At 39.4% G+C, this 23,336-nt stretch overlaps 1 protein-coding gene across 3 annotated transcripts; it reads right to left on the reverse strand.

Moving 5' to 3' along the window:
• Window positions 1-44: 44 nt before the first annotated feature.
• LOC118212415 (phospholipid phosphatase 1-like) lies at window positions 45-21,944 on the reverse strand. 3 transcript variants are annotated; one of them, XM_035390261.1, is made up of 6 exons: window positions 21,442-21,944; window positions 10,019-10,170; window positions 7,528-7,811; window positions 5,130-5,187; window positions 929-1,105; window positions 45-547 (listed from the first exon to the last, which is right to left on the reverse strand). In XM_035390261.1, the coding sequence occupies exons 1-6, from the start codon at window positions 21,497-21,499 to the stop codon at window positions 428-430; spliced, it is 849 nt and encodes a 282-aa protein (XP_035246152.1). In that variant the 5' UTR covers window positions 21,500-21,944; the 3' UTR covers window positions 45-427. The 3 variants fall into 3 exon arrangements, with proteins under 3 accessions (XP_035246152.1, XP_035246151.1, XP_035246153.1); XM_035390260.1 differs by lacking the exon at window positions 10,019-10,170 and adding an exon at window positions 16,225-16,379 and having other exon boundaries at window positions 21,442-21,937; XM_035390262.1 differs by lacking the exon at window positions 21,442-21,944 and adding an exon at window positions 16,225-16,363.
• Between the last annotated feature and the right edge of the window lie 1,392 nt (window positions 21,945-23,336).

Genomic DNA, 23,336 nt, shown 5'->3' on the forward strand with positions numbered 1-23,336 from the left:
TCCCTCTACAGTTTTTAAGTGTTCATTAAAAGACTGGACAAAAATGTGCTGACTTTTTTTATTTGTGTTACTAAGCATAGTGGGTTTTTAATTTTTCAAAAATCGCGAAACACAAATTTGTACATAAAATTCTAAAACTATTTTAATATAAAAAATAATTTTGCATATTGCTTTTATATATATGGAACAGTAAAAAAAAAGTTAAAATGGAGGTGTTTTCATCGCAAGCACATGTACATAATATGGGTGCTTATTGTAAAGGAATACACAGGGTGCTTCGGTTGCAGTAGTAGCAGTCCAGCCAAGGCAATATTTGACATTATCACACATAGTCCATAATGAGTTCAGCCTCCAGACTTGTATATGCCGTCTGGGGAGTGAGAAGCAGGGTTACATTCACAGGGTGTCCACTTGAGTCCTCCTTGTCTTAGTGGCTACTGCCAAAATGGTTTCCATTAGTGGGGGTTTCCTGTAAACTGGTGTGTGGTATTTCCTCCTCTTTTGCTGGCACCACTGGCTTTTTGAAGAAATCAGACACAAATACAACCTGCAAGGTGGACAGAGGACAGGTGTCAAATGGAATTGTACATTTGTCCTATATCTCATAATTCTACAAACCCATTTGTCCCATTTAATTTTCCTGTAGCACGTTTTACATTTTTAATTAAGAAATGTGCTATTCATTTTTCATTTGAATCCAGATGGGGGAAAGGGTTACTGATAGTAATGGAACGACAGTACAGAAACTGCGATGGCGCTAGAATTAAACCCCCAAATGCGAGCATGGAATAAAATTGGCGAATCTCATGCCTGTTGGATCACAAAATAAAATAAACTGTCACAACTGATATAATCCACTGTGTGATCACCGCAGATAAGTTGATGCAGAGTCGTTGTTTCCAGGGCGACAGCCCTGGTGCATACTCACAATAAGTATGGCCATCAGGGCTCCCTGGATCAGGCCAGTGAGGACGTCGCTCCAGTGGTGCTTGTAGTCCGACACGCGGGAGAGGCCCACGTACACAGAGGCAGCGACCAGGAAGAACTGGAGGGTGGGCCGGAGCAGCCGGGCCCACTCGGCCTGAAGCCTGGCCTGAATATAAAGCTGGGGGGGCGGGGGGGGGGAATGGAGTCAATCGCTGAGACGAACATCCCATGCTTTACTTTAATAACATTGTGTTCGGCAGATTAGTCAATGCTGGATATGTAAATATGAATTTAGTATCATAAGCCTTATTGTTTTCAGCTAGAATTGAGCAGTTTCAGCTTCTGAACGACACAAATCAAGTCCATATACTGTACATCTTATTCGGCGTAATAATATTTAGCCATTTTCTTCAGCAACAGTAAATAAGCAAAAAACAACAACAACAAAAAAATGTCTGGGAGGGTATCTTCTGTTCAGTTCCGTTAGGCATACATAGTGTATTTAGATGGCTAGCTGACGTATTTATACATCATCATAATACATACTGTATTCACCACTTTCTAGATCTAGCTCTTTCTCAGTAGCATTAAACTGTACGTGTTCATGTACTATTTTGTTCTACATCAGTGTTTGCTTCTAGATTTCACCTTACAGAGGAGAACCATTTATGCATATACTGGTTTACAGTCCTTGTTTTCTGGGCCACGTGCTGGAAAAGTCAACATGGACGTTTAAGCGGTCTGCAGCTTGTCTGATTGGATGTGCTGCCTGTCTGCTCTTCCTGCCGTCACCCCAGCTGAAAGCCAGCCGCCGTTGAGCTCATTCCTCCTTCCCAGATGCAAATAGCAACATTTGCCTTTTAGATGTTATCCAAAAGCAACAGAGCAAAGGGAGACTGAGGTCTGCCTTCAAAAACAATTCAGTCACGCCATTTTTACATTTGGGTCTGGCTGAAAGAAACGACAGACCTCCTCTCTCACATCGTAAGCCTAAGAGGGAAATCCAAGTGTACTGGCTCTGAAAGACGTCAATGCCGAGAGCAGGCTGTGTCCGATCTCGCCTCTCCCCGACTGACATTTTGCCATGGGAGTCAACTGGCCAAAAGGTCGGATGGCGCAGTCTGTGCGCCTGGTATTGTTTGTGTCTTGGGTGGGCACCGCATGCCGGGTGTTGTGGGCGTCCTCACAGCCTGTTTTCAATAAGGTCTCTCTGTGGCCCCAGAGATGCAGGGCAGCAGTGCCCCGAGCTACTCTGTTCCCTCTCAACCCCGTCGCTGTGGCGGGAGCCGCCGCGCAAGCCAGCCCTCCCATAATAAACAACACGTTGAGCCGGGCCTTTCTGGTTACCGCAAACCCCAGTCTGACCACAGCCTCTTCAGCAGCCAGCCAGTGCCCTTCCACAGCTTGCTCTCCAGGCTAGACACACTCTTCCCTCCCCGTCAGAGGAGACAGAGTGAGGCTGTCGTTCTGCCACAGAGAGGTATTGTAACTTTTGGCATTGTCACCGAAGGATTGTATGTGGGTGGCTGAAAGCACGTGGCTCGATATGTCTGTAAGTGTTTCCTTCATAAAAACTGCTTGTGCTTTTCCTTAAAACTGTGCTCTCCATTGCTTCTTTGTTAACCGTTTCAGAAATAATCGTTAATGCACACAATTACACATATGTAAAAAGGACAGTACTAAATGGCTGCCTATTGTGTTTATTCCACACCCTACTCTAAATGAAAACATAAATTATCCCAGATTCTGTGTACTTTAATCCAGTCCCTCTATGTACTACTAGAGCGGTGGGAAGAACAACAGGCAAAATTCTTTACTAGGAAATATGACACTTGGCGAGTGCTGTGCATGAGGCCATATTTTCTGACTTGACCTGATACTCTGTTCGTGCTATGACTTCACGTCCCAGTGGGGGGCGATCTGGAGTAAGCTTGCAGTGTTTAGTGTGCACGTGGAATCTGGGTTTAGCCCCAGCTGACTTCATCAGTGGATGTGCGCCAACTGGTGCAACAGCTTACAAGGGATTCAGCAGGAAAAATGAGCCTTGAGCGAATTTTAATCAGGTTGCAGAGACACACTGCAGCTGCATTCCATGGTGTTGTGTGAGCAGTTATTCATGTTTAAGATTTGAGAGATGGGTTCATTTCGCTCTGCCCATGGTCTCATTCAATACAGCTGACTTAAATGCTCTGACACAAGCTTTTTTTCTGAGCAAAATCAAATGGTCCAAGCCAAATATCAGGCTTCTTTTCATGGCCTCTGATTAGATGTGATGTGATGTGCATGGTTATCTCCTCTGCTTCAGTAGGAAGCTAACCCAAAAGCTCGAGGAAAAAAAAAACAAACAAAAAAAAAAACATCCTCTTTCCAAAACTAAGATTGGTTACCCCTGAAAACATCTTAAAAGTTCATTTTGCTTGGTTACAGAACCTACAGCTGTGTTATCGGAAATGCTTTATCTGAAAATAGACCATTTATTTAAACTAAACAACCTCTTCCACTGGCCCAGACCTAACACACTGCAGACTGTACGCTTGCTTTTCAATGACCTCAAGCCCGCAGAGCAAGTTCAATAAATGTGTGAAAAGTTGTCATATGGAGCCAGTGAAGCACACATGACTTGCCACATCACACTGACACTATAATTCCACAGCATGAACAGAGAAATTCCATGTTCTTATCAGATGAGGTTGGATTTACTGTGGTGTGATGGGGCACAGTGCCTAAAACACAGATACTAATCCAAAGGAGATACTTTCCATTCAGAAGGACCCGTGCAGTTGTACCTGTGAATAAATTCCTGAAGTTGAGTTGCTTCAATAAAAGGCCAGATGTATAAATAGATTCTGTGAACAGGTGTAAACCATATAAATAGTGCTGGATATGGTCAACTGCTACAGAAATAAATATTAATGCCAGAGTATTATTATGCTAAATCCTGGGATTACCATGTGATATATTATGGCCTGTGATGTAACACAAATGCAGGTCAATCTTTATAGATGCGAAGTTTTCTTTGCGTTGCGTAGTGCACTGTGATCATTAAGTCAGGTCTACCTATAGTCCCGTCCTCAAAAAATATAATCCAGTTGGTTTTATACACTTCTTTAAACCGTTAGTAGGCTCACGTTAATAGAAGAGAGACAAAATGTTTGATAAAGGCAATGGTTGAGTAGCCATGACTAAAGAACTTACAGATATATATTTTAAAAATGTATTCTTATAATTTGAATTCTAAAGGTTAAATCCCTGCAGAGGTTTGTCTCTTCTAATGTCATTTTATGATTTTCCTTAGTACAGGCTATACAGATGTATAAAAAACAAAATCGCTATAACGTACATTCACCCCTTCCCCAGTACCACATAAACATTGTGTAAATTTAACCTACGGTACTGGTCAGAGAACACTACCCTTCACTGGTTGGTTCATTCAGTTCACCAGAAATGATGGACATTTCCTCTATAAATAGAAAGGAATGTTCGGCAATAGTTTCATCCTATTATACAGCTTCCTGTGTGGCATAATGGCAGCAGAATGAATAAGTGACTGTATACATAATTCCAAGGTGATGTACAACTGCAGAATTTTCCATATAGTGTCTTGATTATATAACAACTATAATTTAATGCAATGTAACACAGCACCTTCAAACATATACCATGTATTGCCACTACTGCTTAGGAACAGAAGACTATTTGCATTGCTATTTGGACTTCTAAAAAAAACCTGATTAGTTTGTGCTTTTAAGGTTATCAGCAGCCAGTTAAAAATAGTCTCATTGGTGGTTCTGTTATCATCATTGCAGTCAGTAAATGAACACAGTGCTTCCTGGCATTATAGGAAGAAAGGTGAAAAGCCCATAGGATTGCCTTGCTGTCAGTAACCTCTGTGGCAAGAAACAAGACCTTGAAACACAATGAATTAGAATAAATGAAACTGACACACAATAAAAGGAACAATGAGACTACACACCACTTTGAATCTGTGTACAGACAATGTCGTTCACATATCCGTGAGTGCGTATAGTGTGCATGTCTTTGCTCGGTTCTCAGAAAGGAAATCTCTCTGTCCGGGCTGAAAAGACCACTGTCCTCAGACATTTTCAAAAGTGAAACTGACCTCTCCCCTTCCGACCATTAAATAAGATGGCAGACCAACAATTGTAAATTAATTAAACATTTTTCTCAGAGTTCATACTTACTGCTAGGAAAAGCATGCAGTACATGGAGAAGGAAGAGTGACCAGAATAGAAGGAGAGCCTGCAAAACAAAAGACAAAATGAATATGGGAGTTTGTGCAGTTGCATTGACTGGTCACGGAGAAACAAACCCCCATACACCATTGTCGTTGATTGATATATTCCCCCCATTGTTCACTAGAATAACACACACACACACCTTTTTCCTGGCGACTGAACCTAGCAAAATGTCACATCCATTGGCGTCTGTAATCCAACACGACAGGGGATGTTGAAGCAGTACCAGAAAATGAGGCTGAATTATTTGTCGGATTTAGGGCCTTCCTGTTTACTTAAGCAGGGAAGTAGAGGATCCGCCCATAGATGGCTGTGATAAGGAACTGCTGAATTAAAACCTGGAGTATACGTGTAGTGAATGGGGGGGGGGGCTGCTGTCAGCTACATGTCAGCTGTAGTATTAGGCCGGGATTATATTATCCACTGGTCAACTTTCCCAGGCACAGGGCAGATAAATCATAAAACCAGCAGCAGAGCAGCATGCATGCCTCAGTCACGCCTCACAAGTCACATGGGCAATGCCAAATGTCCATTAACATGGCATGTACTGTACTTTAGGTCCAAAGAAAAGAAACATGCATAAAAGCAGCATGACACCATGTGTAAAAGATTCAAGCCCGTTTCATTACAAGGGTTGGAATGTAACACTGGTTGGGTATACATTTTCAGTTCCAGGAAACCTGTAATTTTAGACAGCAACATGGCACCATCCTTGAGCTTCGGTTTCCAATGCTCAATTCTTGGATGGCTGCAAGATCATCCTGGTTTATTCAGAACCGCAGCTTTTGAGCCATGCTTGATTTACTCGTTCCACGAATGACTCCCACACTCATTGAAACAGTTGAGAACATGAGTCAGATTTATCTTCCTATATTACAGTAGCTATAGGAACCACACCTTCTATAAGTATGACCCTGTACAGACTTGAATTCCAAACTGTGTGATTCAAGTTCACAGAATAATCTGAGTGTGTTCATTAAGCACTCCACCCTGACTAATGTGCTTGTGCATTTGTTTCTAATTGGCATACTGGAAATAGGTATCATGACAAGGAAAAAAAAAAACACAGAGAAAAAAAAAAACTAAATCTTGCTAGCTAAAAAGTGTTGCTCAAGATTTTTAACAGAAGAACACTGAAAGTAGATGGAACAGGATGTGGACGAGGCCTTAGTCTTGCTTCTCTCATGAAAAACCATTGTGGCTCTGAGGCACGCAATTAGTTTCATGTTTTGTCACTTCCAGTCACATTAGTTCTACTACTTCTTTTCTTAAAAAGCTATCTCATCCCAACATGGGCAAAATTACTGAATGTTGTCATGCAATTATTTACTGAAGGGAGAAAAGTTAAAAATTGAATTTCAGTTGTTTAACTTTCCTTTCAATTGTTATTCTGTCTTTGTGCAAATGTAAAATAATTGTGGGGGGCAGCCTGGCATCTTTCACAGTTCAAAAAGGCGAAAGGACACTTAGCATTGTGTGCATGGAGATGAAGTGAACAGCTTTGTTTAAGATTGGAATTCTGCTCATTGGTTAAAGAATTATGTGAGAGTGATCACACTGGTCAAAGAGCAGATCAATATAAAATTCAAAATGCATGTCTGTTTAGTTCGTGAGTTAGACCTGCGGCCACATAAATGTTCTTGTTCTAAAGGATCATGATAAACCCAGCCCCCCGACACTCCGTAACTATGGCAACACAGGGACACTGGTAGAAACCAGGTACACTGCTTTTCAGGAGTCACTATAAAATTAGTTAATAGTGATTTTATAACTATCCTGTTTTGTGTGCAGATATGGCTTATAAAATGCAATCTAAACATACAGTACCTGTACCTTTACACATACTCTACAACCAAAAGTATCCGGACACCCCTTGATCTGGGGCTGTTTTTCATGGTTTGGGCTTGACCCCTTAGTTCCAGTGAAGGCGAATCTTAATGTTACAGCAACAGAATTTGACTAGCCTGCACAGAACCCTTACCTGAACCGCATACAACAGCTTTGGGATCAATTGGAAAGCCAAATGCGAGCCAGGCCTAATCGCCCAATCAGTGCCAGACTTCACTAATGCTCTTATGGCTGAATGAATGCAAATCCCTACAGCAATGCTCCAACATCTAGTATATAGCCTTCCCAGAAGAGTGGTGGTTGTTATAGCAGAAAAGGGTGAACCAACACCATATTAATGCCCATAATTTTGGATGAGATGTAGGTGTCCTTACACACTATACTTTTGGCCATATAGTGTATAAGGAAGCTTTTCTTTCTACAGTTAAGTTGAAGAAAAAATTCAGACAATTTTATCAGATTTATGGAAAATATTTTCAATCTCAGCATCACTTACCGGCCCTCATTGACCATGGTCTTGTCGCCGGTGCAGTTGAAATCTTCGACGTAGACATCGACTTTGCAGATCTGGTCCCACTGGTCTGGCTTGCACACATCCAAGAAATGTGGCCTCAGCCGACCGATCGCGTACTTGGCAATGTCAGTCAGGGACTGGCTCATAGCAGCACCAAATAAAAAAGTGCCCACTGCCTTATAAACACAGGCCACATAGCTATTGCCAAAAGATGACTTTGAATTGACACGCTTACAATACACTGAAAGGCACTCCCCAAAGATCATCTGTAAGAATGAGATGGGTGAACATGGATTAATGCCACAAATTCCAGCCACCATCATTCAGTTTCATTCATATATGAAGCACAGAACTTGCCAAAACAGTCATCACTTATTGAGTAATGCTTTTGTTGGCAACATTTTACACAAATATACCCTACCAGAAGAGTTCTCCAATTTTATCAAAATTTATTTTGAACAAATAATGTTTGGTATCACCCAATAAAAATGACCATTATGCCAACATCAAGGAATCCCGATGCAAAATGTTGCCAACACTTCAGTTACAAATTCCAGTTAAGAGACAGTAGGTAACAATTAGCAAAAAAATGAAATATTAGGCCGTGACTGAGTGTCCACTGAATTTGGCTACATCATACATCTGCAATGCAGCAATGACAGGAAAGCAAACCGTATGGAGACAGAGAAAATTCAAGTGGTACTTCACAATGCAGCCATCACTGATTTACTTAAAAAAGACACAGCTGGAGATGGATGTGCATCAAACATTTCTTGTGACACAAATAAAGTGAACCCACAATCACTTGTGTTCCAGCTCCCACTGCCCACTAAATTACAGAAGCTTATCATTTCAAATTGTTGCATTGCCTTTAAAAAACTGCTATTGGTCACACAATAACAATTATTGGTCACACAATAACACAGAGACCCCACATACATAGGTATGAAATTTCACACTGTGTGGAGTCTGATTTATGTAAATATTTGCTCTGCATTAGCCTCTTGCTAATAAATAATAATAATTAATAAAAAAAGAGGGCATTAAAATGGGTTATGGGAACAATTAAAAATTCTACCGGTTTATGCATTATAGTCTTATTTACTGAGAACAATGACTTGAAAATTTTATATATTTAATCCATGACATCATAGCTCATTAATTATAGAGGCACTGATGTCAAAGCATGACAAAATGGAAGATAATTAAAATCCCCTGACTCAGAAACTATTTCTTGCTTTTCAATATTCGATATCAGCTAAGGCGTAAATTAGTTATACTGAGTTTAAGACATGATACCAAATTATTCATCACAACCCTTCAAAAGTGGGGAGGAAAATAACGTAGGGACAGCCTAACATCGTTACCATTCCAGACACCGAATAAAGCATATGGTGCAATAACACTGGCAGATTCCATAACACATCTGAAATGCAAAATATTCTAAATGTTAACAGTGTGCAGAGATTAAATGATTGGATTAGCTTCAGTTCAGGTCCATTTAGTCTTTGTCTAGGAAAATGGTTGAGAAGTGAGAGTTGTTTTTATATTTGTTGCGCTATTTTTGCACAAGGAATGTTGTGCTAGAAAAGGAAAAACAAGAATTTAACATTAGATCGATGTAGCCTATATGAGTGCATACATAATTTTATAAGTAATCTGTAATCTGCCATTGTTTTCGCTTTCTTTATTACTTCATCTTGGTGCAAGTATTCACACTGCAAATGTGCAGAAACTCGGTTGTAGATCTCATATTACCCATCCTTCTCTTTACATTTTTCTCACCACAGACAAGAACAAAGCAACTCCCCAAAGAGGAAAAAGAGGCCACGTTGCAAGGATAGCAGTGTACCTGTAAAAACTGTTTTACGGTAACATTATGGACCTCACGGTAGTTGTTTTCTAGTGTGAGGTGCTTACTTGTAAATGGTTTTATATTTGTTTTCTTGTTCTCAGTCAATTCAAGCATATGAATAGTGAAGAGATTCGTTTAAATTCTAGCGGTGACAAAATTTTTGTAACTTTAAAGATCATAACCACCATTATCAGGTCGATTTGCAGTGTGTCAACTGGTACCAGAGAAGTACAATGTTAGGTGTGTAGAGTAGAACAGAATTCTCCACATGAGAAATAAATGCATACGGAAATGTTATCAGATGGGCCCAGAGTGCATTGCTGTATGGATTCATACCTTGCAAATATGGCCATTTTCCAGATCATTCCTAATTATAAGCCTTTTATTTGTGTCTCATTGACACCATTATTTTGTTATGCATTTGTTTTTAATGTGGATGAACCTGTTGTTGTGCAAAGACAGCAGAGGAATGATATGGGTATAGTAAGCACTACATAGTAAGGTACATTGCATTTAATGCTGAGGTATACGCCACCAGCAGCGATGGTGTTCATACAACAGCAGATGAGCAGACAGAGCAGAAATGGCACATTTAGGAGGCAAAGCAAAATGACTTACAGCAAGCACTGTGCAGGGAATCATTATCCCACCTAACAACTGATAGGATATGGTGTCTTCTTTAAAGGGGTACTTGACTGAATCATCGTTACAGAAAAATCCTCGTTTGAATGGATTGTGTAGCAGTGTGAGTATTGTGAATGGGAGTCCAGCTAGCAAAAGCAATAAGAGAATAGAGAACAGTTAACAGGAGGCTCCACACCCACATGTTGTTACTAGACTCCTCATTTGAGGGCAATTAGTATTCAAACAGAGAAGAACAATGAGAAATGACCACTGTAGGTTAAAGAAAGTACTTTAGGCACGTACTTCCGCCCAGCTTGCCTGATGAAAAAATTGTGTTAACTGTAGATGTGCACATACTGTAGCAGCCCAGACAACAAAAAATAGATTAAATACTGATGAAGCCTGAACAGAAATAATTGTCTGTGGTTAACCTAATTCAACTTTTTTCAGTCCTGAATTTGTCTCTGTATGACTTTGTCCTGAACAAGTAGGCGTAACTAGAGAAAACAGGACAAATCAGCAAAGCATACAGCATTTCACTATACTGTATAAATGGTACTATAATATTTTATTTCCTTGAGGTCTGCAGCAAAACTATTGTTGAAGTTGTGATTTATGTGCATTATTATAATTGAATCACGCCTCTGTTTTCTTCATCATACTGTATATAAAAACCAAAGTGGATGAAGAATGTAGGCTGTGGGAATTAAATTTTCCCATAGCACTGCAAGGCCATGCAAGATCATGGCTTAGTTGTAAACTCTCAAGGGACAAACTCTCCAGGCTTGACCTCAAATTTCAAACTAGTCAACAAATGTGTGGGATTTACCCACAGATAGTTTTTCTTTGCATCCACTGTGGTGAATGCCACAGTGTTTGGTTTGAAATAGGAAATAGCAGTGGCTGGACTCATATGCCAAGAAACAGAGAGAATCAACATCTCCTCCAGAATGTCAATGTAAATTACTAATTCCTAAGCAAGCCATCATGAGTTTGGAGACTACAAGGTTATGAGCTAATATACATTATTAATAACATGCTTTGCCATTTGGCTACTTTGCTCGCAATTTTATTTGATTATTTTATTTTTATTTACTGTAGGATTCTTAGTGCTGTGAAGTATACATGTGTCAGGCTAATTTTATTCAAAATATGCATCAAGCTACTTCTAGTATTATCAACGGGTGTGCTATCTCCTATACCTCTGGTTGTTAATGATAGCAAATTTAGTGTAATTTAGCAGTTGTCCCTGTGTAAAAATTACAGTGGCAGTCAACACTGTAAAAAAGGGACAAAATGACCAAGCCCTTGTGACACGTCACTTCGGCTAATCAGAGGGGGAAAAAACTGGGCCATGGAAAAAGTGCCGTTTTGAGAAGGCAGCTTCCTTTTTAGTTTAGTTTAGTTTAGAGTTCTGTGCTCCCGATGTGAGGAGGAGACGGCTTCTTCGACTCATGTGACTATTCTCGCTATTTTTCACGTTAAACCCACCACTAATCATACTGACCATGTCATCGGATGATGACGAGGTCAGCATATTCTGTTTGTGTGTCCGAACTAAGGCGGCCATTAGAGAGCGATGAGACCAACAGAACTCGCTGGTGTCAGAACAAAGACTGTTGCGGGTACAAAACCTGTTGCCTTCCACCTCTGGTCCAGTTTCCGGAACAAGTGTAATTTGTACATATCGACCCATCATTGGAAACAACGCTAAGCACGCATAACTATTCACGTAGGATCTGGGTTTTAAAGGGTTTGTCTTACCGTTATTAGTTTGCTGGCTAACGCACTGCAAACATGTAGGATCTGGGTTAGACATTCTTACCATTATTCACCTACTGGCTGAAGCACTGTAAGCAAAGTAGTTATCTAAAGCAAGTGAACTGTAGGAAAGCCTGTATGGTAGGCCTAGCAGTTAGCTAATGTATTTAAATGCATTTAGCTACAGCTAAGTTTGAACAGCTATGATAGGAATATATAGTTAATAGGAACATTTGTTCCAATTAACACCAGAGGCAAGGGTCAGTCCACTGTGCACTCATCCTTCATAGTTAATACAGCTACATACAGGCTAAGTGAACAAAAGTACCAGTAACTTGTACGTACAAATGAGCAAAACAAAGTACCAAAGGTTAAGTTATGTGATAGTGTTTTATCCCATAAGGGATCGACCGGAAGGGGAAGGCAACAGGTTTTGTACCCGCAACAGTCTTTGCACTTACACCAGCTTACCGCCTCTCAATCCTCGGTGAGGCCAATTGCCTCGCCAATGCTGACCATTGAACACTTAGTTGCAGGGCTCACACTTCTGCTTTGGAATGAGCGCTTACCGCGGGAGTCAACCGGAGGCCCAACTTAACTATGAATACACAAATATATTTATTCTGGGTTTAATACGTCTGCTTCTTCTTTTTATACTACCCAACAGGCTCCTTTGCTAATTAAGGTTCCTTTGCTACTTCAAACATGATATACTCAATGTCTCTCTCATATCTGCTAAGGAACTTGATTATGCTGTAGGCTTTTGTAAGAACTTCACTAGAATGTGTACTACTCTTCACCAGGCCTTATTGCATGCACATTTTAAAAATCACAGGTCTGTTTTCTGAAATTAACTTTATAACAGTGACAAATATTACTGAAATGTGGGAAAATAAAAATGTTAGGCATGTAGGCTATCACCAGTCATGTTAGCAGGCTTACTGTTACTGCTTTTGTCTTAATGAAGTTGCAATGATTTAAATAAAAAACTGGAAAATTGGGAGAATTAAAAGGAAAAACAGCTTAGTCAAAAACCAAGGAAATATTTGCCTATGTGATTCTGGCAACTGCCCTATCGGTAACGGAACTCTTCAAATTCACCAGCTTGTAGTCATAGTGACACCTAAAAATCATACGAGTAAATAACTTGTAGCCATAGGTGCTTGTTACTGAAAACAGACAAAAGGAACCGCTCAAATCATCAGGTTAAGGCGGCTCTGTGAAATCCCCTAGCTGAGCTTTTCTTTCTGTGGAAAGCCAAAAACCACAGAAAACAAACAATAGGACGTGACATTTTATTAAAATAATATGAAAAGCACAGTGTTCACTCATAGTGAGAGAGGCAGACCACAGGCTGCTTGCTTCTCTCTCATGTAACAGACAGCAGAAATAAAGAAAAGAGAAAACACCCAGTGATGTATGCTCTGTAGCACTGTTTGTGAGATTTCAGTAAAACCACATTCTGTAACCATTAAGCACAGAAGACCCAGCCCTCGCATGCAAAGTTAACCGCTTAAGTGTCATTCTTTAACTAGCGATCACATTATAAGCACATTGACAAATGCTATAAATATTTACAATTGATTAAAAGTTTTGCAGACAGTGGAAACACCAAGTGTTTAATAGAATTAGCTGAAGCTATTCAGAAAATGCATTAAACATGATTTTACGCAAGATTTGTTATTTCGTTACAAACAAACACTAAAAAACGTTTACTGTCCACATTTACACAGTTTCTTCAACAAAATCAATTCACTATAAGATAACATGCTTGAAGCACTGAACTCAAATTTAAAGTAATACAGCTCAATGTACAATCAATTATATCATTACACATGAGAAGTGTATATTCATAATTAAATAAAATGTTTAAATTTCTTTAATCTTACAAATCTAATGCCTCCATGAAAGTTAGACTATGTGTCTACAGCCATAATAACAGCATAGTGAAAATCCTAGCAGCTGAAAACCACACAAACTAAAACCCGTCATTTACAGAAATGTCAACAGACAGCCCCTGAAAAAAGGGGACAGTCCACATTATAGTTTTCAAGAAATCCCTGGCAAACAAAAGCAGATCTATTTTGTCAATACAGACCTTTCACAGTTATGTAAAGAGATCTCCCAGTGAAAATTTCAGTCTTTACCCACAACAGCTGCATTAAAAGTACCACTGACTTGACTTGTCTCCAACACGGCTGCAAAACGGCATACCAGTTTTAATATTACAATCCTGGGGTCCTCAACAGACATAAACTGCCACAAGCTACGAGTGATTTCTGCATTTTTTAAATGTTTTTTTTTTTGTGGGGAAAAAAGACATTTTGTAACCCAGCTCTTGTAAGGCTATTTTAGATTTTCATTAACGTGAGTGCAGGAGGAGAACCTTGCAGACAAGGGCCTTTTGGGGTTCACAGAAGTAGCAGAAACTGTCAGCAGGTCTGCATGCAAATCAACTGAACTTCTGTCCAAAAGCCCGACTGACAGAGGTAATGAGAGAAGATTCTGGCCACGCAACCACGGGGGATAAAGTTGCACAGTAACGACTTCTGCTTCTGACATTGGAAAAATGATACTGAATTTCTATCGACCACTTCAAATCAAGTCAGTAACTATGTGTTCTAGAAAAACATTATCAGATGTTTATAATATCAGATGTTTTTTATGCAAAAGAGATACTAACTCTGTTTTCCAGATCTACGATAATAATTTGTATTTAAATCAGTGGTAGAGGCAGGCCCAAGGGAGCACCCATTTACTGGCATATGGCTCATCAGGGTCAATCAGCTATCATTTAATTCAATTGCTGCACTCACCATGGTGAGTTGTCATATGTGCTTAAACACGCTAAGTGCTTGAACAAATAAGTGCATGCTCTGTCTAGGCCCAAAGTAATATTTCCTCTTGTGTTCAGGCATATCGTTTCATTGGAACGTGTATTGCAAGCTTCACGATGAAGTGTGTCAACATGTAGAACATAAGCGCATAACGCACGTTTATATGGTTAACATATGAAATACTACTTGTGCCTATACTGCTTGTATGACGATTTCATCCTGACTATCATTTTTTTCCCCTTTTGCATAGTTTCATGTGGCCACAGCAGAACAGAGGGTTTATGTGTTCCAATGTTTAATTCTGCTGTGGACAGTAAAGCTATGCATTAAAATAACAAAAAATGTCCTGTACTGTAATGTGCAGAAGCTTATATCCGAGGACAATTTTGATATAAATACAATATACACCCCTTCACAATTTTGATCCAACTGAGAAATTGGCACTGGGTACAATAATCTGTCTGGCCACCGTGTCTTTTTCCCCAGTGTGAGAGACAATATCCCACCTTGTGAAATTCCTGTAAGAGGGTAAAGCGATTCTTTATCTCAATCATACTTCATTCGATATCGGACTAGAGGGCACACAGTAACTTATTTGCCTAGAGGGAGTCTTCCCCTGGCCCTTGATAATCAGTGCTAAATTTTAAGTGTTGTGTTACATCAAAAACATATGAATTGAATGAAAATTACAATTGTCAACCTAATTTATTACTAATTGTTTTATTTTTTGTTTCCAGATTTTATATAGAGGTTTTACAAAACATAATTGAACATTTGATATAAAAATATGGCATTATTTTTTTTTAGCTCAGACTGATTAGTATATGGTTCTAATAGTACCTGTGTGCTGGCAAAATGCCCAGTTGAAACAGTTCTTTTTTGAATGACAATCTGAGGAATAGCTTTTCATACTACAGCTGTAGAATCTTCATTTGCAATGACAACCCAGTGTTAAATTAATAACTGTTTAGAAATGCACCAACTGCTGATGAAAACCACAAATGACCCTACTGACTGACTGAGCTCCCATTGCAGTTTCAGAAGTATTAGCCATCTAATCTCTCCAGTGGTTGACAGAGGACACCCAGCCTGCATTTAGATGTAAAGTTTCTATCAGAAAACAAAAAACAAAAAAACTGTTAGATGATGAGGGCGAATAACGTGTAAACTGCATAATAGATGAATGCACACAACAAGCTTATAACGTTCCCTGAATCATTAGCAAAGTACAGAGTTTAAGTCATCTTAACTGCCAAATTTTATAGGTAGAGCAACAATAGAGTTGTACTGCAGAAGCACTCTGTTCTTTTGACCCCCATCACCGCAGCTTAGTCATTGTGTACCTCACCACATTCTATTAGTCAGTCTCACGTTACAGATATAGATAGGCCAGATCGCGCATGATTCATTAGACAGAGACATTGCAACAAAAGACACAGAGGCAGACAGATCCCCATGAGACAGCCCATGAGTGACAGCCATGGCTTTCCACGGTGGCTCGGTCATGGAGGGAGGCCATGGCGCTCACTCACTGGAGCCTCGCACGTGTAAGCATGCTTCGTTCTGCCTCTCCCACACCAGAGACCGGTGGAGATTACTTACAGAGCATATAGGCAGGGAGAAGCCCACCGTGTACAGCACGGTGGAGGTGACTGTACTGGGATGGAACGGGTACTTGATGCTGTCATCGTTACAGAAAAATCCCCTCTGATAGGGCTTTATTTTGCCCAGGTTAAATGCTGCCAGGGGCAACCCAGCTGTGGATGGAAACAGGTTACACACATTAACAATTCTGCTGAAAAGTTCCTCACAAGGGGTGGGCACTGTAGAGCCACATAGCTGTTAGAATAGGCATTCTCAAATAGCTACTCAGAGGACAGTGGGCAGTGGATCCATGAAAAAAAAAATCCTCCTGTTACTTTTTCTGGTATCTGATGCATCTGTATAGGTAGTTTTACCACATATATAACACACATGTATATAACACAGAGAACTGGAGACTGAAATGATGGCTTGGATAAGCTACAGGAGTTGGTAAGAAAAATAACTTTTCAGATCAAGGAAAGACCAGTCAGTGACTGATAGTAATTTAGCTCCCCCCACTTTGCAGATATGGGTTGTAAAATTAAATATAACAGATCAGAATGGATATTAGTGTGATATTCTACACATCGTATAGCTACATATTAGATGTGCTGATAAACAAAATGCACAGTTGCCTTAAAATTAATAATAGCGGCTTATAAAAGCTTCACTATTTCTACCACATTTAGCCCAATTGAAGTAAAATGCTGCAACCAAAAATAGTACCACGGGACCTTAAACAAGATTAATGAATGAATTATATTTTCATAAATTACACACAAGATTATGCATGAGATCACTTCCTCTGATGTCTGATGAGCAAGACTGATGAGCAGGACTCAAATAGAACAATGAATCATCATGTGCTTTCAGCGTTTCAGCACTAAAATTTCTAAGCCAAACTAGTCTTAGCTATATCTTATGGTCGCAAATCTTATTATTATTATTTTTTTGTGCTGTTAATTTGAATGTACAGTAGCGCTGGGATCCTTGGATCCACCTAGCTAATACATGGCATTACAAGGGGACTACTGTCTAGCTGTGAAAAAATAAGATGGTACTTTTCTTTGGTTCGCAAATTCACACACCATGTTTCACTCAGTCAGGACAGAGGATTCCTCTGTGCTTTCATTTTTAATCTAGCACTTCACAGCACATACAGTGTGTTCCTTGTCAGCTGATAGCCAATTAATTTGAATGAAAGTTAGCAAAAGAATGCTTGTCACATCCCATACATTCCCCAGTTCCTTTTCCAACGACTGAACTAATTGAATTTGTATAGAACCACAGCGGAAGGACTGAAGGCTTTTTCTTTGGCTTGTTAGAATAAATAAATGACACTCAGTGTGCCACATCACGTGTGTGAAAGAATTCCATTTGGTGTTCTGTCCAATGTGCTATAATACACTTAAAGAGGAGGGTTGTACCACAAACCAGTTAGCTGTCACTGGCCTGAGATGAAACATTGGGAACAGTCTGCACATTCTACCTACACATGGCAAATGGTACATTGGGCAAAGTTCAAAAAGCTATAGCTAGCTCATATACTGAAAATAATACCCAGAGTCAGCATTGTCCAATTTTACACCTTTTTTAGCACGCACTAAAATGCTATCCTGCAATTCTATGTGATATTTCAAGCAACTGTAGGGAGACATGATGAAGCAATAAATTGTGGATTGCAATACTATGTAGTCTTTTATGAGCAATGTTTTATAGCAGCCAGACAGATAAAAGATAACAGATTACGATGACAGAATAAGTGAATTTTAAGCATTGACATATAAATATGCTTAAGTATATTGAAAGATAATAAACTCTATATTTGTCCCATGGAGAAATTATTAAAATCTATAATGTCATTGCAAAAAGATAGTATGAATGAATATTTGGCTTGGAAAAGAGGGAGGAATGTCTTAACTTCATGCATCTTTTAATAGTAGTCTAAAATTTACATGGGGTTTAGATAGTTGTCCTTTTCTTGACACAAGGTGAACTTATTAACATTCCAAAATGAATTTTTCAAAATTATAAAGTGCATTTTATACTGTTTTTTTATTGTTTACAAATGCAGAAGAGACATCTTGCACAACTGTTTTGGCTGGTTTCTTCAGTGTGCAGGCTCCTGCAAAAGTTTGTAATGTGCACTTTAAAATATCATTTTTGAGTGCAAGGGAGAGCATGGTGATTGCTGATACAAACTTGACGCATAACATAAGGTGTCAGGTGGCCCTCACAGCTGTAATGAGCATTCCTAGCCACAAAGACCTTGTTTAACCTTGTATCCACTATAGGTGTCCCTCCTGGGACTGTATTTTGGCTCTCGGTCAATCCCTGACATGTGTAACTGTGTCAACAATGTAAGTTGCTCTGGATAAGAATTACTGCTCAAGGCCAAATGTGATACAGGTGAAATTCAACAAAGACTACGTCCCGCTTGACAAAACTGACACATATCCAGTTTTTTATGTTCAGGCAATGTATGATTGGCTGAAGGATATTGCTATATTATCACCAACATTCCATTATTGCTGAACTTTGATATTGAATGCTTTTGCTAATATATAATGTATAAACACGTAACCCAGAAAAACACACCGCCGAAGTGGAGCCATTAATGGCATCTTTGTAGTCCGCCAGTCGCCAGCATACAGGCATGGAAACACAGTTTTGTTTATCAAACTCTCAACAAATGCATGGTCTTCCATTTTATTTTTGTTAAGGTTAGGCTAGTTGATGACTTTACACATAGCTAAAAATAATTACAGGAAATTAGAACATTCTCTAATAATATTGTCATGACAACTGAGCTGGCGATGGGGTCAAAGTTCAATACAATTCAACTTTGACCCCATCGCCACATTCACTTAGACTGGGACAGACACAGGAATTTATTTTTGAAATAGGTTCATTCTGTCTGCTTTTAGAGCATGGTGCATTTCATTAGCAGATCACATGCTTTTTTCCAAACCAAGTAACTTGGAAACAGTGGAAGAGTTTCCACGGAGAATTGTGCTCATATAAAATCCCACTGGCCCGACATTGGCCCTGGAAAGATGCATAGCATCAACTGTAGCTCAACTAACCCTTTTGGTGGACATGATAGGCTTTTCAGCAAATTCCCAGGCTCTTCAACGTGTACAATTAACTACCAATACTGAACTTCTTTTCTTACCTTTGGACAGCTAATAATGTGGTCTGTCATTTTACCTACCGATTTACCATTTGACCTAACTCATCAATTTATCTTTCAACCTGGGCACACTGATGTACAGGCATTTCAATTTCACGCCCCATAAACATAATTTTGACTGTACTAATTAAAGACAAAATTATATCTTATGCTTAATATGCACACGATTCAAAGGGCTTTAATTGTTTAAAATACCTGTTACCATATACTGTAAGGTCAACTGCACAGGAAATCTGGAAAAATCCTATGAACACCGACTTGCGCATGTAGGCAAAGCAAGCACACGTGTGTACACACACACACCGTATTGATTTTGCTCATACGATGCATGGGAAGTAAAGCAATTCAGATAAATGGCCCTTGGCAATATGCCTATATGCAGTAACGTAAAACTGCCCATATGGGTTTGGTTAGGGAAGTTTACCCTGGGGAATATATAGCCTATAAGATTTATCCAACTTCACTTTCTGTTCATAACAGACCCAGTCTATGGACTCCTGTTATTGAATCACAGCAGATAAATTATCTCATTATGACCTCTCATAAACAACCATGATAATCGATCTACATGGATACAAACTGTTGGGAAGGATAGTGGGGGGTACGGGTAAGGGGGTGTAGTTCTAATGTAGTCATGAGTTTTGAAACGCTTGGAAGGATCTTCCACATATTGCGTCAATTTCATAAACTAAAACATTTTGGATTGCATTACTAAACTAAAGCTGTTCCATGTCACCAGCATTAATTATAAATTATCTGCGTGCAACCATACTTGAATAGCCTACTGTGGTGCGATGGCTGTTACCGTGGTGTGGTCATTGGTGTCAGAGAATCAGACAGACAATCACTTGACGTTAAGACATATCTGAATAATTTAACGGACAGCCACACAGTGGATTCATTTGCAGCGAAATCATGTAGCCTTAGCCTACTGTGCTCCACTGCCCCATCTGTTATTACCACGGAAGCAATCTCGATCTTTATAAAGACGAAGGGTGCATTTTTGAAGCGCTAAACATTGCTAAGCATGTCCATGAAATTTCAGAAAATCGTGTAATGTACACGTTGTATTAATTAGCTAAAATAACTAATGAATATACAAAGCGAAGTAAAGAATATCTCCAGTTACTGGTTGTTGCCACAGTAAAACCAAGCATGCGTACGTTCATCTAACAATCTAGCGTGACGATTTGAAGCATCCAAGGGGTAGTCATTATCATCGTTTTATTCATAGTTAGAGCGTTGAGTTTGTCTAAGGCTATTTTAAACATTGTAGACCTATCAAATGTCTGCTTGCACTGGATTCCATGACAGAGACGAATTGGCAACATAGAAATAACCTACATAACCATTCGCAGCTGTTTAGAAATACTCTAAACTACTCTAAACCGGAGTAGGTCTGACAGGATGCAGCCACAAGAGCAAGTTACAAGTTACACGATCATTGCCCAAAGCAACTTAAATTCTTCCGAAACTGCAACACGATTTCAGAATATAGCATAGCCTAGGTTACTTGAAGATTAATATCAAATAATATGCGAGTTCGTGGTACGCAACCGCTATACATCACCGGGCAGCACATGTAGCTTCCCTTAACATGCACGCAGACTCAGTCACGGTTTAGGCACGACACGTTCCACCTGATCGTCTGTTTCAAAAAAGCACGCTATTTAGTTTTCACGCAAACTAGCTAATTGTATAACACTCTCCCTACGATAGCACAGCAATAACACTAAAGACACTGATCATTAGATTAGGCTTTTCTTGGTTATGTCTAAATAATATATTTGATTTATTCTCAAAACTACGTGCATGCCCCAATATAAGGTTGATAATATTTTATAGTGCTTATAGCCGTCACAATTTGTATGCGGAAAAAAGAAGAGTTTAAAGCAACTAGCGACCAAAGCATGACCACTCCCTTTGTCTTGACGTAACACGTAACAAGAATGAACCTGTCAAGGAGCATGCTTAAAGCGTTCAAATAAAACACAAAATCACATGTAGCTCGTTTGTAAACACATAACCCCCTTTGTACATACCAAGTATAAGACACGCTATGTCTAAGAGAATGAATGGGATTCCTCTTGTTTCGAACATGTTCGATCTTCCGTTGGTAATAATAAATCGCTCCTCGGATGGTTGAGTGTTCGATTGATTTCCTTGAAAAGTGCCTGACGTCCACCGATCGTTTTTTGCATTTAAAGGTAAAACTGCAATATAACTATTCACTGATAAAATGCAAATAAAATGTAGACTATCGACATACGGAGGACTACGTTTGTTATGGTTTGCTTATTCCTTTTGTTTCTGCTAAGTACAACACAAGAACGTAAAAATAAAAGCAAAGGGCGCGGACCCTCTCCCACTGAACTTGACCCACCACCGTCTCATTTACCAGGGCTATTCTCAAATGCTGGCAGTCCAGCACAATACCGACCAGAACTGTTCACGGAGAGACAAGCATTGAGATGTCATGTTAGTAGTTTACGGGGATAAGGCGAGGAGCCTATCGCGTGCCTGCCAGCATCGCCACGTCCATATCGCTCCACCTTCTTTTCACTGCGGTACTGCGGTGGAAAATTAAGACTACTTCCTTGTTTGGTCACACCCCTAGCTACGTCATTATTTATTTATTCATTTGCAAGAATTCCTGTCACAACCCTTATGGTACTTCTGACGGCAAAGGTGTGTCTTTCATTGAAACACATGCAATAGCATCAGTAAAAGCTTCAGTTTTATGCCAAAGGAGGAAGAAGCAGTCATGGGGAGCATCAGCCTGACTCAACATGAATATAACAATTCTGACAAACCACAGATTCCATGGTGGTATTTTCATGTCGTAACTTTAAAGCAGTGTGCTTAAATAGAAGGACTTGTAATGCACACAACTAACACGCTGAGATACTGGCATCAGATGACAATCTTTTATTACCCCTGGTTTCTGATCATTTTATTTGGGAGGTACTGCAGTATTCAGTGCCAGTGTCAGGCACCTAGTGCCACACTTGAACCCACAGTTTCACTCAAAACCCAGTTATTTTTAAACAGCGTTGTTTCTTGGAGCTACTCTAAATATACGAAATACTATATGACAGTCATAGTCATACACAACATTATTGTAGGTCACAGTAGAAATGACATAATCAAAATTTTCACTTAGCCTTGCCGCCAGCATCATAATTTTCCTGGAAAATTATATGAAAGTAGTAATTAGTAGAAAAATATTTTACTTACTGTTTTATGCATACTCAGAAACATAAAGCTGTGGTTTAGGTAAAGAGTGCCTCATTCTCCTGAAATGTACAGAGTCTTTGTTCTACCAAGTCTATGTAAAATACAAATAACTGCAAACAATAAATATGACTATTATCAATCCCCCTGCTATTGTATTATACTGTATATGATCAAATACTGACTAAAAAATAGTACCATATTTATAGGGTTTCAGCTTTGAGACATATTCCATCTGTTATTCATTCTCTGACAACAAAAAGAGAAGGAAAAAAAAAAACCTGAGAATATGGATGAGCATGGCAGAACTGGATTATGTGTCATACATACTAGCTACAGTTTCCAATGTGACTACATGGTCATAATAAATGCAAAACTATTTTGACAACTGTGCATTCTACTGTAAATTTTATGTTTAACATAAGTGTATCTGAACATTTAAATGTCATGACTACTTTGACTAATTTAAATGAAATGGAACTAAACCGACTGGTACTTTTCAATGCATGTGTTGCTTTAGCAAACAGTCTGTCACCTTTAGACATTGCCCTGGTTGTTGCTGCAAGGTGTCGTAAATCGTACCATGTGACCTGCTTTTCTCCCTCATACGTAACTGTTGGCTGTTGTACAACAACACGACATGGCTTTTAAGTCAAGCATTTCATTTCAGGTCTGTCCTCGTTGCGATCCTAATACTATCACA

This window comes from Anguilla anguilla, chromosome 14, assembly GCF_013347855.1.
Source record: "Anguilla anguilla isolate fAngAng1 chromosome 14, fAngAng1.pri, whole genome shotgun sequence".
In the NCBI taxonomy this organism is placed as follows: Eukaryota; Metazoa; Chordata; class Actinopteri; order Anguilliformes; family Anguillidae; genus Anguilla; species Anguilla anguilla.